The 16,308-nt window shown below is 46.6% G+C and overlaps 1 protein-coding gene across 6 annotated transcripts in view; it reads left to right on the top strand.

Annotated features, from left to right (window-relative positions):
* LOC310683646 (cyclin-dependent kinase 11B) overlaps positions 1-13,239 on the top strand; it is a 32,141-nt gene extending 18,902 nt beyond the window's left edge. For 4 of the 6 annotated variants that reach the window (XM_083453882.1, XM_083453885.1, XM_083453880.1 and 1 more), the window contains 11 exons: positions 401-466; positions 1,672-1,847; positions 3,159-3,249; positions 3,374-3,495; positions 5,023-5,128; positions 5,256-5,377; positions 6,339-6,446; positions 7,402-7,518; positions 8,505-8,653; positions 10,194-10,383; positions 12,691-13,239. In XM_083453882.1, coding sequence (XP_083310008.1) covers positions 401-466; positions 1,672-1,847; positions 3,159-3,249; positions 3,374-3,495; positions 5,023-5,128; positions 5,256-5,377; positions 6,339-6,446; positions 7,402-7,518; positions 8,505-8,653; positions 10,194-10,383; positions 12,691-12,783 — 1,340 coding nt within the window. In that variant the 3' untranslated portion in view covers positions 12,784-13,239. The remainder of the gene's footprint in view (positions 1-400; positions 467-1,671; positions 1,848-3,158; positions 3,250-3,373; positions 3,496-5,022; positions 5,129-5,255; positions 5,378-6,338; positions 6,447-7,401; positions 7,519-8,504; positions 8,654-10,193; positions 10,384-12,690) is intronic. The other 2 variants (XM_083453883.1, XM_083453881.1) reach the window with 1 other exon arrangement.
* Positions 13,240-16,308: the final 3,069 nt, after the last annotated feature.

Below are 16,308 nucleotides of genomic sequence, written 5' to 3'. Positions count from 1 at the left end.
TGTTTACCTTCCCACCGGAGCGGTACCTATTTATCTACTTGCACTTTGACGTGCTTTCGAACTGCTAGGTTGGCAGGAGCTGGGACCGAGCAACGGGAGCTCACCCCGTCGCGGGGATTCGAACTGCTGACCTTCTGATGGGCAAGGCCTAAGCTCTGTGGTCTAACCCGCAGCGCCACCCGCGTCCCCTATGGTCCTTGAGATAAGTCAGGTCTAAAGTTGTTAAGGGTTTTATAGGCTGATGCTGCCACCAGCTCTTAAAAGTGCCTAAAAATTACAGAGCACCGTACAGTGATTAAAGGACCAACAAGATGATCCCCTGCCTGCAGAGGTATGAAAGCAATCAAGTTCAGTTTTCTTCCTAGCCTGTCTCATTCTTTCTCCTTTTTTTGCCTTGCAGAAGAGGTGAGCGAAGACGAAATGAGCGAAGAAGAAGAGCGGGAGAACGGAGACCACCTCCCAGTGGGTAAGAAGACAAATGGAGAAATGTGGCTCTATGTAATCTCTCTCTCTCCTTGTGCTTGTTGCATGACCTTGGTGATCCCCTGATGGTTTGGAGTTGCCTCCTAAAAATACGGTTTGCGTACTAAGGGTTCCCCCCACCCACCCCAGGCTGGTTCTCATGTTTGCAATTCTAAAGCAAGTATAGGGAACCTCAAATGCGGCCCCCAGTCCTCTCTGTCCCTTGAGACTCTTGCCAGGTTGCACCCTTCCCCACGCAACACCTTTTTAAAATTAACTTTGCTGCATTAAATGTACATTCTGCAGCTGGCCTCCTTTCTGGTGTTTCATTTTGTAATCTTTAAGGTAATATTTTAGTTTCCTGTTAAATTAACTTGCTTTTGAATGTGTACTGTGAGGTGTCTTACTTGCGTGGGTATAGAAATCTCTGGCTTTTGCATGACTTGAATGTATCTGTGATTCTTGCATTCCAGAGGTTTTGGACTAGGTGAGCCTTGTGCTCCCTTGCAGCCCTACAGTTCTATGATTCCAGTGTAGTCTACTGTACAAAGGCAAGAGTCACAACTGTTGCTCTGCCCATTTTTTATTTAACTCGGGCTTCAAGCTGAAAAAACAGTTCTGCGCTCCTGAACTGGAGCTTCCTCCTCCCTGACAGATACAAATATTTGGCAGCCGCTGAACATAGATCCTGGCCTGATTTGAGTGCAGGTTCTTGAAGGGTAAAAAGGCGGAGAAGCTTTACACAGTATATAATTTGACTTGTGGACCTTGCTGCCGCAAGACATGGTTAACAGGTGGATTCAGGAAGGATAGGTCTATCGAATAGCCATGGGAACCGTGTCTAATGTTTGTTCTACTTGCAGTAGGTTCATTGATTTCAGTGAATCTACAACTCAGAAATAATCCATCATATTGAAATGAAGCCTCCACACGAGTGGTTCTCAACCTGTGGGTCCCCAGATGTTGTTGGACTACAACTCCCATCATCCCTGACCACTGGCCATGCTGGCTAGGAATGATGGAAGTTGTAGTACAACAACATCTCAGGACCCACAGATTGAGAAGCACTGCTCCACACTCGGAGGTAGTTTGTCTCCGAGTGCTGGAGGCAAGGACAGGACGTTTCCTTCGCACCCTCCTTTTGAACTTCAGGGGGAGAGGATCCCCCAACATCCGCTTCCTGCCACGATTTGATTCTTACGTTTGAAGTTGCAGAGTCAAGGTTTGACCGGGATTCCGTGGGGAGCGAAGGAGAGGAAGAAGACGCTGGCGAGGGGACCCCGCAATCCAACACGATGACGGAGGGCGATTACCTTCCTGACTCACCTGTGTCATCACCTGTGGAGCTGAAGCAAGAGTTGCCCAAGTATCTACCTGCCCTTCAGGTTAGGGGGCCGCCATAGATCTCTGACCTTCCTGGGGAGGGGCCAGGCCAAGCCAGTGGTGTCTTTTGCTGACCTCTGAATGAACAGAGACTCCATGTACCCACCTGTCACAATGGCCCACTGGGATTGGGTGATCTAAGGGTCTGGCCTACTGGCTGGAATTGAAAAATGCAGCCATTCCGCTCCTTCCCAGGCCCTGCTACCAGTGTGCTACCCAGGTCTAAGCCATGGTTCTTCTTAACATTACTTCCAAACCTGGGCTCATGGTTTCTCTTGCCCCAGACATGCCATAGGCAAGGTTTGTGCTTGGTTTGCTGCATGTGGTTTGTCTGGGAAAGAAGCAGTGTACAGTGGTACCTCTGGTTACGTACTTAATTTGTTCTGGAGGTCTGTTCTTAACCTTAAACTGTTCTTAACCTGAGACACCACTTTAGCCAATGGGGCCTCCTGCTGCCGCCGCGCCACCGGAGCAGTTTCTGTTCTCATTCTGAAGCAAAGTTCTTAACCCGAGGTACTATTTCTGGGTTAGCAGAGTCTGTAACCTGAAGCGTATGTAACCCGAGGTACCACTGAAAGCCTGGTTCAGATGTGACCCTAAGCAAAACCATAGCTTCGCTCTGGGTAGTGCAGCAGCAGCAGCAGGACCAGAGGGGAGGAGAACAGCACTCACATTTTTTGCTAAGTTTATCTGCATACGTTCTCATTCACACTAAACCATGGTTTGGCTTGGCATTGGATGCAAACTGGGTCTGCGAGAGCCTCAAAACAATACTCCACACCACAAATATATAGAGACCCAAACATGTCCATATAGTTTCTATATTATAATAATACAAATTAAAATGACAAAATCCCACATGACCAAAAAAAACCCACTCACCCCATCCTGCGACTATGGATCACATGTAATTAACTTGTTTCAATTATGAGTCTTTCTCAAGCTCCTGCATACTCCTGCTATCAAATATTATTTCCTTGGAGTTGGGTTTTTAAAAAAAATCAGATTTCAGCTCAAACCAGAGATGAGCACAGCTCCACTCAGGATAGTTGTATAATAAATGGCCCTGGCTCTTGCACTGTGGTTTGAATAGAGCTTGAATTGGCTCTCTCCACCCCCCACACCCCATTTCTTTCTTTTTTAAAGTTTCTAGTCCCTACGAATGTGAAAAATAGGATTGGAATCACAGGACCTAAGAGGGGTTGTCTTGTGGCCCTGCGTAATTCCTTGCCCCTCCACCCGACTTCTAGAAGCAGAGTAATTTGAAACTTAAGAGAAATTGTGTACATATGCAACTTTTATTCTCTCTCTAGGGCTGTCGTAGCGTTGAGGAATTTCAGTGCTTAAACCGGATCGAGGAGGGAACATACGGAGTGGTGTACAGAGCAAAAGACAAAAAAACAGGTTTGTTGTTTCTTCAGCAATGGCACCGCTTAGAGACTATAGTAACGAAGCGGTACATAAATGGTCAAAATAAGTAGGTAAGTTAATAGTAATAATAATATTACTAATAATAAATACTTTCCAGATGAGATTGTGGCGCTGAAGCGGCTGAAGATGGAGAAGGAGAAAGAAGGTTTCCCCATTACTTCTCTAAGGGAGATCAACACCATCTTGAAAGCCCAGCACCCAAATATCGTCACTGTCAGGGTAAGGCCACTAGCACTTGATCGCTTGTTGATGTGTTAACTGGACGCCTTGTAATTGTCCGGGGTTACAGTGGCGTAGCGTGGGTTGTCAGCACCCGGGGCAAGGCAAGTAATTTGCGCCCCCTAACCCGTGGATTTGCGCCCCCTAACCCTAACCCCCAGACGTTGCGCCCGGTGCGGCCGGCCCCCCCTGCACCCCCCACGCTACGCCACTGCAGGGTTATATTCTGTGGCTTCCCCCTTGTTCCAACAGAGCTGCAGCATACATACCATCCTTGCGTGGAAGCCTATATATGTAGCTCCGTATCACTTAAGCCTCTTTCCCCCTCCACCCGCAAGGCAAGGGGACATTGCCTTTTATGAAAACACCATAAGAGGGTGGTGGATCAGGCCACTGGCACCTCTAGTACAGCATCCTGTTCTCACAATAGCCAGCTAGATGCCGGAATGGGAAGCTTCCAAGCAGAGGCTGGATAGATGGCCCATTGGCGTGAGCCAGCAAGGTGCTTCTTATGTTCTTAATTTAGCACTACATAGCTGGGATACATGGCTGATTTGTTTTTGAGACCTGAAAGAAAAGCAGGGCCTGAGCACGTGAGCGCTTTCCCGCTTCCTGTGGCTTCCAGGAACCTGGTATTCAGAAATATTACTGCCTCCAGCCATGGAAGCAGAGCATAAGCCAATATGGCTAGTAGCCGTTTCTAGCCCTTTCCTCCATGCATGTGTCTAATAATATTTTAAAGCCATCCGAGGTGGTGGCCCTGCCTCATGCGGCAGTGAATACCATAGTATTTACTAGGCGCTGTGTGAAGAAGTGCTTTCTTTTATCTGTGCTGAATCTTCCAACATTCAACTTCACTGGATAAGTTCTAGAAAGAAAGAAAAAAACATTTCTATCTAGCCTTTCTCTATCTAACCTTGTGTTTAAGCACTTGGCTGCAGAGGCATCGCTAGGGCATTTAAAGCATGGTCCGTTTCCTCTCCTAAGTGTTTCTGGGTAGGTAATGAATTCAGGAGATAAGTAAATTGGAGTGTGTATCCTAGGCTACTGGCTAGGGAAGGGATTTGGAGAAATTTTATCTCAAAGTGACCTTATCTAGAGGTCATTCAAAGGGTACTGAATGGGAGAAATGGAACTGGGTTTATTTGGCGCAGGATACATTGGGAAATTTGGGGGTAATTTGGAGTGATCTGGGGTGAGGAGCAAATTTATTCAGGGTGGCTTGGATGGGAAACTAGTTGGCTGGCCTCCAGTGACATTTTGATTAAAAAGAGTCCACACCTGTTAACATATTACATGTTAGCATATGTTAATTTGTATCTGTGTGCTGATACCCCAGATCTTCCCAAGTATCTGGTTATGTCTCGGCTTGGCTGGTAGTCATAGTCTGCAAGGAATCCCATACACTTGAGTGAGATGTAAGTAAGTGCAAAGAATGAAGGAAGGAAATTATGAATTAAACCCTGCAGTCATCCAGTGGTATCTGTGGCCTTTAGGATCACTGGCGCGTCTCATTTCTGTTTCCAGGAAATTGTCGTCGGCAGCAACATGGACAAGATATATATTGTAATGAATTACGTGGAGCACGATCTCAAGAGCCTCATGGAAACGATGAAACAGCCATTCTTGCCAGGTTTGTGGCGTTTCTCGAATTCTAAACAGACTTGAAATAAACTTAAGCTTACCAGGATGACAAAGGCACAGGTGGGTCTTGACTTCTTTCACCACCTCTTTAGGAACTCTGCTGTTGTTTATTTCAGGGGAAGTGAAAACCTTGATGATTCAACTGTTGCGAGGGGTCAAGCATCTTCACGATAACTGGATTCTTCATCGAGACTTGAAAACCTCCAACCTGCTATTGAGCCACGCTGGCATCTTAAAAGTAAGAGCCAACTTTCCGAAGCTGTTGCAAGCAGTCAGATGTGTTCATGGCAGGCTCTCTGCAGAGTACATTTTGACCCATCCGGGGTTGTTGTTGTTTTTCCAAATGCAACGTAAAATGATACGCTATTTATTGCATTTATTTATTAAGCTGTATGCCCTTCGTTTCTTTAAAACATTCACGGTGATTGTCCAAAGCTGCGAGAGAACCCAACCACTACCAGTGGGGTCTGGCTTCATTTGGTGACACTGCAGAATTTTAGAGTTGATAGGGTATTTAGAGGTTTATCCAGCACACTCCCTGCTCCTAATAGGTATCTTGCCACTACAGCATCCCTGGCAATAGGTTGTCCAGCCTCTACTTGAACAACCCTCACCTTCAAAGAGCTGGCAAAATAGGGGCCTCTGATATTTCAGCAGAAAGAGTACAGTGGTGTCTCGGGTTACATACGCTTCAAGTTACAGACGCTTCAGGTTACAGACTCCACTAGCCCAGAAATAGTACCTCAGGTTAAGAACTTTGCTTCAGGATGAGAACAGAAATCGTGCTCTGGTGGCGCGGCAGCAGTGGGAGGCCCCATTAGCTAAAGTGGTGCTTCAGGTTAAGAACAGTTTCAGGTTAAGAACGGACCTCCGGAACGAATTAAGTACTTAACATGAGGTACCACTGTATTTCACAATACTGGTTCCACCAATGTAAAAGCCCACCTCTCTATTACCAGACAGAGTGAGTGGACTTGCCGGGAGGCAATCTTTATGAGATCCTCTTCTCAGACAGTTTGAGGGCTTTAAAGGCTTAGAAACGAGCGCCTTGCTCAAACAGAAGCCAGGACAGTGATACAAAAAGTTCGTGGCTTTCTAGGGGAATCAAGCTGACTGCTGCCGAAAACCATATATAGAATTTAGCTTGTGGTCCCATTTGTCCAGGCAGTTCTTACACTATTCCATTTCTTTCTCACCAGGTTGGAGACTTTGGGCTGGCCCGAGAGTACGGATCGCCTCTGAAGCCGTATACCCCCGTCGTCGTGACATTGTGGTACAGGGCGCCTGAGCTGCTACTTGGAGCCAAGGTTTGTGACTGATAGCCTTTCCTGCCTGGGAGTTTCCAAAGGCAGCTATTTTTCATCATTCCCATTTTAACATTTATTGTGGCCGAATGTACCGTGCAGCTGACAAGCGGCACTCGCTTGGCTGGTTTTCCTTATTAAGTTGAGTGACCTCAAAGTTTTATAAACGTCTATAATATTCACCCTTGGCCATCTTTTCCCTGTATTTTAAAACAAAGCACAAATCTGGGACGTTTGCATCTCCCTTCCCTCAAGATGATGAACCCACCCATATATTGGGGTGCGGTGGGGGGGGGGGAATAAGTGGAGAAAATGGACGCTGCTAGACTCAAGTGCCAAATGATAACCTGCCATCGTGACTTACCGTATTTTTTGCTCTATAAGACACACATTTTCCCCTCCAAAAATTAAGGGGAAATGTGTGTGCGTCTTATGGAGCGAATGCAGGCTACTTGGCTTCAGCGATAGCAACGCGAAGCCTCCAAAGCGCAGCTCCCGCCGCTCTCTGGAGGCTTCACGTTGCTTTTGCTGAAGCCTGGAGAGTGAGAGGGGTTAGGAGCTCCCGCTGCGCTCCGGAGGCTTCTGGTTGCCTTCACTGAAGAGTAAGTGCCCCTTCAGCTAAGCGGGAGGAGAAATGGAACAGAGTGGGGGAGAATTTTTTTTTTTCCTTGTTCTCCCCCTCTAAAACAAGGTGCATCCTATGGTCGGGTGTGTCCTATAGAGCGAAAAATACAGTACCTTTTCAACCTCATCCACTCAGCAGCACAGTTTTGGAATTGTTGCCGTGGACTCTTCGCTCCCCATGCTGCAAAACAAAAACAAAAAACCCTTCCTTGTTCCAGAAATCTTCGCATGCCTCCTTACCACACCATACTGATCTGCCTTGACCAAGGCAGCCATGCTTGGCGGCCCACAAAATTAAGGAACTAACTTAATTTCTTATTCTCCTGCCTTCCAGGAATATTCCACAGCCGTCGACATGTGGTCCGTGGGTTGCATATTCGGAGAGCTGTTAACCCAGAAGCCGCTGTTTCCAGGGAAGTCGGATATTGACCAAATTAACAAAGTTTTCAAGGTAAAGCTTCACACAAACACACACACTGCCACTCATTATATATTTGCATAATGCCAAACTAAACAAAACAAAACAGGTGCTAGCTTTCTCTTTTCTGCTGCAAAGATCCCCTAAAGAGATGTTGTTAATTCCCTGTTTTTCACTTGATGATATTCCGGCCCCCAGTGGGTCAAAAAATAAGATGCTTGCTTTTCGATCCAATGTTCTTCCTTTGTTGCTAAGCAACTAGCTTGGCAGGCTATCAGTGTCTTGCTCTCCACCTGACATGGTCTGGATGGCACAGACATCCATTTAGTGACACACTAGGGAGCTGTAGGCAACTAGAAATTCCTTGTGGGCGAGCAAACCCTTCTAGTGGGCCCCCTCCTCCCCCTTTGTTCATGTACTAATTGCAGAAGAAGGAAACTCTTTTTCTTTCTCCAACCTGCATAGAAATGCAGTGAGTCTTAATTTTTTTACTAGCTGAGCAGTGGCTTTTGGTACCCCATGGTAGATAGTTTTAGGGTGTAAGGCAAGGAGCCCTAACAGTATTGTAGGGCTGGAGCCAATGACAACTCACTCGAGTTTTGTCCTCACCCTCCATCCTGCTGAGTTCTACAAAGGCCATACTGACTCAGAAGAGGAGGAGGAGGAAGCTGACAGACCATGCCTTCCTCTGGACTGGTTGTATGTTTTAAGGTAGGGACTGGCTGAGGTCAGATTGGATTTTCAGTAACAGAAGGCCAAGTCACTAGCAACAGACGCATACCAAAAGCCGCAAAAGTTCCTAACAATATATCGCCCAAATGGGATGATACTTCCTGGTTTTTCAAAACTTTTGTCCTCATTTTGTCTACGATCCTTATTCCATTATCTTGATCTCCACTATTTTTGTCCACAGACGATCCTCGCTAGTATCATACTGACTGGGGCAAGGGGAGAAGGGGGGTTGAGCCATTTTAAGCCAGCTTCCTTACATGGTTTTTCATAATTCTTCTTTCTGGAAGGATCTGGGAACCCCCAGTGAGAAAATCTGGCCTGGGTATAACGAGCTGCCGGCAGTGAAGAAGATGACGTTCACGGAATATCCTTACAACAACCTCCGCAAGCGGTTTGGGGCACTCCTCTCAGACCAGGGATTTGATCTCATGAATAAGTAAGTCCATAAGAATATCAAAAACGTAAGATGAGCCCTGCTGGATCGGACCAAAGCCCCATCTAGTCCAGCATCCTGTTCTCATAGTGGCCAGCCCAGCACAGGAGGAGGTAGAGCATAGCCTTCATGACTAGCCGTCCTCCATCAAATCCCCTTTTAAAGCTGTCCAAGGAGAGAACCATGAATTAGAACATTAGAAGAGGTCTTTTGGATCAGGCCCATCCGGTCCACTTTCCCCATTTGTAATTCCCAGCAGCTGGTATTCAGCTCCTTCCAAGAGTAAACTGCTTTGAGGTTTTACAGTGGTACCTTGGGTTACAGACGCTTCAGGTTACAGACTCCACTAACCCAGAAATAGTACCTCGGGTTAAGAACTTTTATTCAGGGTGAGAACAGAAATCGTGCGGCGGCAGCGGGAGGCCCCATTAGCTAAAGTGGTGCTTCAGGTTAAGAACGGACCTCCGGAATGAATTAAGTTCTTAACCCGAGGTACCACTGTATTACAATCATGCTGTGAAATATACTGTATAATTTGGAAAGTTGTTTGTCTGTCGGTTCTCTGCATTCAGACACTCCTGAAGTTATGGCCACCCACTTTGGCGTGATGGTTCCCAAGATGTAGGAGTGGGTTTCAATCTCTGTTCTAATACTGTTGGACACCATTCTGAGTCAAGATGGTGGACTGAACCTTTTCAAACGGCACTGATTTAGACACCTGTAGATACGCCGCCACCCGCTTTGGCACAATGGTCCCTGAGATGAAGGGCTGGGTTTTGATCTATGTATGTTTGGATACTATTGGGTGCCATGTTGAATCAAGATGGCGGCCTGACTGGTTGTAACCAAATTTGGCAGGAGACCAGCAAATCGCATTATATCCGTTAATGAATCTCAGTGCGGTTTCTTTGTTTATTAGAATTCCTGAGCAATGCTGCGTACTTTCTGCTAGTTAATGAATAAATAAATAGGCAGCACAGAGAGAACACAGTGATCATGGCTAGTAGCCACTGATAATAGCCTTATCCTCTATGAATAGCACCACATTCAAGAGGCAGATGCAACCCAGCGTTGCAGGGAAAATTGAGCCGCTTGGGTAAGGTTCTGACCCTAACCCACCCGACCTTGAGGCACATTGTGATTGCTACACACACACACACACACCCCAGATGCCATGCCATAGCGATTCTTCCCGGTGGGGAGTGAAGTGGTGTATGAAATTGTGCTAAGTGAACAATTTGCAAAAAAATCTTCTTTGGCGGCATCCGACTTCATGCTCACCCGCGTTTTTCTGCCCGAAGCTGCCTGCTACTTTTTTCCAGCACAGCGAGCAAATCGTCAGACATGAGAATTTGAAGTCCTGGGCCCCTGCTTTGTTTTGTTTCTAAAAGGGCTTTCAGTGAGCTCTCTTCCAGATAAAATAGAGGCAGCTTGGCATTGCAGGGTGGCTGCAGTTCATACTTGCCCACTCTGGCTCACCTCTCCTTCTGAAATTCATTTTCTTCGTCATTCCCATCAGCTCATTGTGGTAACCCTTTTCCAGGTTCCTGACGTACTACCCAGGCAGAAGGATCACCGCTGAAGACGGCTTGAAGCACGAGTATTTCCAGGAGACGCCGCTGCCCATTGAGCCGTCCATGTTTCCGACGTGGCCAGCAAAAAGTGAACAGCAGCGAGTGAAACGTGGGACGAGTCCACGGCCGCCAGAGGGGGGCTTAGGATACAGTCAGCTGGTAAGTTTCCTTGTAGTCGGCGAAGCTCTGTGTAAAAATTCACCATCCTAAAAAGGCCTGTGTTTTAAAAGAGAACAGGTTTCTGGACCTTATTGAAATTTTCAAAAAGGAAATCCCAAGGTGGAAGATGGTACACTTTAAGTCTATAATGCTTCCAACATAACTCCCCCTTTATTTGTAAAGGTAAAGGTAAAGGGACCCCTGACCATTAGGTCCAGTCGTGGCTGTCTCTGGGGTTGTGGCGCTCATCTCGCTTTATTGGCTGAGGGAGCCGGCGTACAGCTTCCGGGTCATGTGGCCAGCATGACTAAGCCGCTTCTGGCGAACCAGAGCAGTGCACGGAAACGCCATTTACCTTCCTGCCAGAGCGGTACCTATTTATCTACTTGCACTTTGACGTGCTTTCGAACTGCTAGGTTGGCAGGAGCAGGGACTGAGCAACGGGAGCTCACCCCGTCGCGGGGATTTGAACTGCCAACCTTCTGATCGGCAAGTCCTAGGTTAAACCACAGAGTCACCCACGTCCCCTTTATCTGTACGTTATGTCAATTTTATGTTCTCATTCTTTGACCAAGATGACGTAACCAGGTGAAGAAGCTCTGGGTGTGCTTGGTTTCCTTTTTCTTTTTAAAGAGGAGGAAGTCACAGTCTTCCTTCTCTGGGCTGTACCAGGGGGGAAGAACAGTTTTGAACGCTCGTCTTGCGTCCTTCCAAGCAAGAGCAGAACCAGGTGCTCCTAAGCCAGGAAGGAGAGGTGGAACACAGCTTTCCTGGAACCAACTTCGCCCTTTTCAAAATCACCATGTGCAACCTCTTTCTACAAATTATGCAGACCATCCTTGCCCCAATGTGATGCCCTCCAGATATTTGGACTTACAGCAGGACCAGTGGCCAGGCATGATGGGACTTGTACTCCCAACAACAGCTGGATACCCACGTTCGAGAAACACTGGTCTACACTGACAGCAGTTTTCAGAGGGTTCAGGCATGGGGCATTCATTGCCCTACTAGGAGATGCCAGCTGGGATTGAACCAGGAACCTTCTGCGTACAGGGTAGATTCTCTGCGACTGAGCTATCGCCCTTCTCCAGCAACGCTGTTAACAGGAAGAAGGGCCTGTTACATAGCTCAGTGACAGAGCACTCCTCTTGGCGTATAGAAAAAAACCCTGTTTCAATCAGTCCTAAGGATCAGAGATAGCAAGCCGCCTCCTTCATCTCTCCTTCAGAGATGGCTGGCAGCAGTTAAAAACTCAGTGCTATGCCCACTGCTAGTGCTCACATTGCAACCACTATCTCAGGGGTCAGCAAACTTTTTCAGCAGGGGACCAGTCCACTGTCCCTCAGACCTTGTGGGGGGGTCGGACTATATTGGGGGGGGGGACGAATTCCCATGCCCCACAAATAACCCAGAGATGCATTTTAAATAAATGCACACATTCTACTTGTGTAAAAACACCAGGCAGACCCCACAAATAACCCAGAGATGCATTTTAAATGAAAGGACACATTCTACTCATGTAAAAACACCAGGCAGGCCCCACAACCAACCCAGAGATGCATTTTAAATAAAAGGACACATTCTACTCATGTAAAAACACCAGGCAGACCCCACAAATAACCCAGAGATGCATTTTAAATAAAAGGGCACATTCTACTCAGGTAAAAACACGCTGATTCCCGCATTTAAAAGGTGATTGGGCCGAATCTGACTCCCAGGCCTTAGTTTACCTACCCATGCACTATTCAGTCTATCTTGCCCCCCCCCCCCCCCCAGTCTCAGACAGTGGCTGCATTTGGCTTGGTAGGTTTGCAACCGGCGCAGGCCTTATCTGCCAGCAGGTGGCACTGTTGCTTTGTGGAAGGCTTAAAGACTATATGTGAGATAGAGCCTTTTGGATCAGACCAAAAGGCCTCTCTAGTCCATCATCTTCTTCCTCACCATGGCCTGTGGGAAGTCCACAAGCAGGGCCTGAGAACAGTTGCCCTTTTCCCACAGACTGGTACACAGTTGCAAACCTGCGTGTGCCTATAACCATCGCAGCTTGCTAGCTGTTGCATGAGCTCCCCTCTTCGACTCATAAGCCTCATTTCCTTCTCAGCTCATCTTAAACTGGCAGCTATTGGTACATCTTGTGGGAGTGAGTTCCATAAGCTCACTACGCACTGTGTGACGAAGTCCTTCCTTTTGTCTGTCTTGAAATATCCCACCATTCAGAAGGCCTGGCATTCTTAGAATCTCCTTACCTGCAGCCGACTGTTGGCTAGTGAAACATCTTAAGTTCGCATATCCGTTTTGTCATTCTAGGGTGACGACGACCTGAAGGACACCGGCTTCCATCTTACGACCACAAACCAAGGGGCATCAGCCGCGGGACCAGGCTTCAGTTTGAAGTTCTAAAGCGTAAGGCGGAGCAGTGCAGGAAGGAGACGGGGAGAAGCCAGAAGGGAAGCGAACACTTTGCTTTTCTGCTGAAGCAGTTGGCAAGCGTGTCGACAAGCGCTCACCGTGCAAATCCACTCCTCTCGGGGGGAGGGGTGTGTGTTTGTTTTTTGCAGGATGTCACCTGCATATGTGAAAAACGTTCTTCCTGGATCTGGCACAAAAAGTCACTGCGATTCCATTTCAAGGATTGGAATTAATCTGAATAGCCAAGGACTCTTTTTTTGCAAAAAGAAGAAAAGAAAAGGCAAAACAAGAAAACAAAATCCCAACGAACTTGAATGGTACAGTTTTGGAAATGATTCTTTTTTTCTTTTCTCTTGTTTGTATTTAAATCTTCTACTCTGGATGGGATTTTTGTTTTTGTTTTTGCTTGTACATTTGTAGAATAAAGAAATACAATTTTTAATTGTTTACCCCGTGTAAAGGAAACTCTTCTTCACTAGTGCCAGACTCGGAAACAGGAAATGATTTGCACAGAGGCTACGCAGATCTTCACCCCTCCTTCTTTTTCACCATTATCAGACCTTTTTTTCTTTTTCGCGCTGCTGTAGTTTTCCTCAGTTTCACTTCTGGAAATCGAATTACATTTCCAGCAGGGGAATAATTTGGCCAGCTTGCATTTTGAATGTGTACATTTTCCTCGGACGTTTTGTGGTGCAATGCTGAGTGGAATGTCAAAATGTTTAAGGGGAAGCATGTATCAGTCCAATGATTGATGGCAGATGCCTGCTAAGTTACTCTGGAGGTTGCTAACCCACCAAAGTCTGAGTGCTTTTATTTCTCTCTCTTGCCTCCCTGTCTTCCATCCACTATTCCCCTCAAGCGCAGAAGGGCAGGGCTGCCAGGGAAGCACCTTGGATGCTCACCTTGAAATTGCGCAAAGTGCAATGACCTTTGATTGCTCAGGACTGTTCTGTTGCACAAGCTTGTTGCAAACAGAACAACATCGAGAGACAGCTGAGCAGAGGACATTCGGAGTCTTTGAGTTCTGACTCTGACCAGCAGCCTCAGCCTGCCGGTTACTTTTTATTGCTAATCCACAGAAACGGGTTCACATAACTGTAAGGGACAGGCACGGATGATTGTATCCAACTTTCTTTTACTCCCAGTAGACTCCTCAAAATTAGTGGACCTAAGTTACTTGTGTCTATTAATTCTTAATAGGTCTCTATTCTGAGCAGGACTCTCATGGGTTACAAAGCTTTGGGGAGCTGCATAGCTGAAAGTTTCTCCGAGCAAATGCAGATATCAGTCCCTCGATAAAGCAACTCTCCCCGCTCACCAAAGGTGTTGGGGACTGCTCAGTTGAGGCAGTTTGTTCTGCAGTTGTTAAAACTGTCCTTAAATGAAAGGAAAGGATGGTGTGTGTGTGTGTGTATAATATATTTCATATATATATTAGAAGTTCTACCAAGTAATCGCGGACCATAATGCATTGAAATTGTTCCACTGCATCTTCCTGGCAGGTATTTAAACAGAGAGAGTGGGATGGCAGCTGACTCGCTCGCAGAGTACATTTCTGTCAAATTTTCATTTATGCTGCCCCCATGGACTAGAATATCATCAGGTACCCTCTTTTCTTTTTGCCTCTTCCTGCGGATCCAAGTTTGTTTTCCAGGTACCTCTGTTGCCTTCCCAGATCTGACGAGAATTGGATCTGATCAGTGTTAAAAACACCCATTTCAAAGCAGAGATGAGCATGTGGCCTTTCAGATGTTGTTGGATTTCAACTCCCAGCTTCTTGACTGTTGGGCTGTACTGGCTGGGGCTGATGGGTCTCATAGCAGTTGGAGGGCCGCTGGTTGCCCCACCCCCACCCCCTTTTCACCATCACAGTTGGAAAAACTAGATGACTTCCCCCCCCAACCAGAAGCCTGCCATTCTTAGAATCTCCTTATCCACAACACATCCAACCCACCTTGTTGAAACATGTATGGGATGCACTTTAAATGTACAGTGTAGATTTGCCCTAAGACTGTGCGAAATTGATTTGCCAGGCTATCGGCGTGCAAAGAAACCTGCATTGGGTGCAGAGTTCTGCATCTTGAAAATCTCAGGGATAACTGCTTCCATTCGAAAACACCAGCGGTGTGTGAGAGTTTCTAATCTTTGTGACGGTGGAAATAACGCTTGGAAGTAGGTTGGCTACTGAAATTTCATGTGGCAGAATAAGATGGCCAGAGCCTAGAAACTTGCAGCAGAACAAACCCAGCTCAGCCTTGCCTACTCAGACTGGCAGTTGCCATCTAAGATCTCAGGCTGTGACCTTAACCCTGGGACTTTAGGTGAGAGGCAGGTAAGAAATCTGATTCATAAGAATGAACAAGGATGATACTGTTTGAGCATATCTATAAATGCACTCTTGACATGTGCTGTATGCGCATGCTCCACTGTGATGTGGCCAGTTTTTTTGGTCACGTGAAGCTCTTGGTCAGAATCAGGTTCCTATTCCTCCTTTAACTTTTATTTTTGTACGTTCACCAAGCAAGGCATTTTGTTTTGATCCTGAAGTGTTCTGCTGGGTGTGAAACCAGCAGAGGGGAGCATGGGGTTTTTTTCTGTACTTTTGCGGAAGAATCGTGACTTGTACATAGTGTTTTCATGTAACATCAATGGTTTTGCTACTCTGCTGGAAAATGTACAGATATTTATACTTGTGTACAGCTGAAATGTTTTTGGGACTTCGCAACATTCCGTTGGGCATGTTGAAATATGTAAATGCACAAATTCGGACTGTGTGTGGAAGCCAGCCTACTGCACCCAAAGGTAATATTTACATCCATAGCTCCGCCCACTTTTGTCTTTGGCCCCACCCACCTCTGGCAGGTGACCCTTTGGCAGAAAAGGGTTGCCCACTGGGTGCGCTAGGGATGTCCTCATAAACTGGGTGTTGTAGTCAGAGTAGGCCCATTGAAATCAATAGACCTTAGTCAGGCTGATTAATTTTAGTGGGTCTATTCTGATTAGGGCCACACCCATACCACACAGCTTCCCCCAAAGAATCCTGGGAACTGCTGTTTCTTAAGGCTGCTGGGAACTGTAGTTCTTGGGCAGGGGGAATCTATATACTCGAAATGTGTGTTAGATCTGTGGTATGGATGTGACCTGGGACTTGTTCGCTTGTTTGTTTGTAAGTTGCTTTGGGTTGGGGCTAATAAATAAAAACGTTAGATACAACCCCATGCTTTCGCAGATATTCTGCCGCCAGAGGGAAGCCAGCTGTCTGTATGTCTGATCCTTTTGACTGAAGCTGGAAGGGGGGGGGGGGACTATTCCCTCTATGGATGATTATGTACTGCGATTCATTTCGATGGCTTCGCGAATGCAAGAGGGTGGGGTAATTATAGGTCAAGAAGGGTTTTAACGCAAACATGCAGCTGTCTGCCATTGATCTCTTAACCTAATTTATTGGGGGCACCTGGTTTTCTCTTAGAAGGATTTGCGGGCAGCATAATTTCTACATCAACGACAAGAATGACG

Source organism: Podarcis tiliguerta (genome assembly GCF_965153285.1).
Source record: "Podarcis tiliguerta genome assembly, chromosome: 8".
NCBI classification, from domain to species: Eukaryota; Metazoa; Chordata; class Lepidosauria; order Squamata; family Lacertidae; genus Podarcis; species Podarcis tiliguerta.
This window is presented reverse-complemented; position numbering and strand designations above follow the sequence as displayed.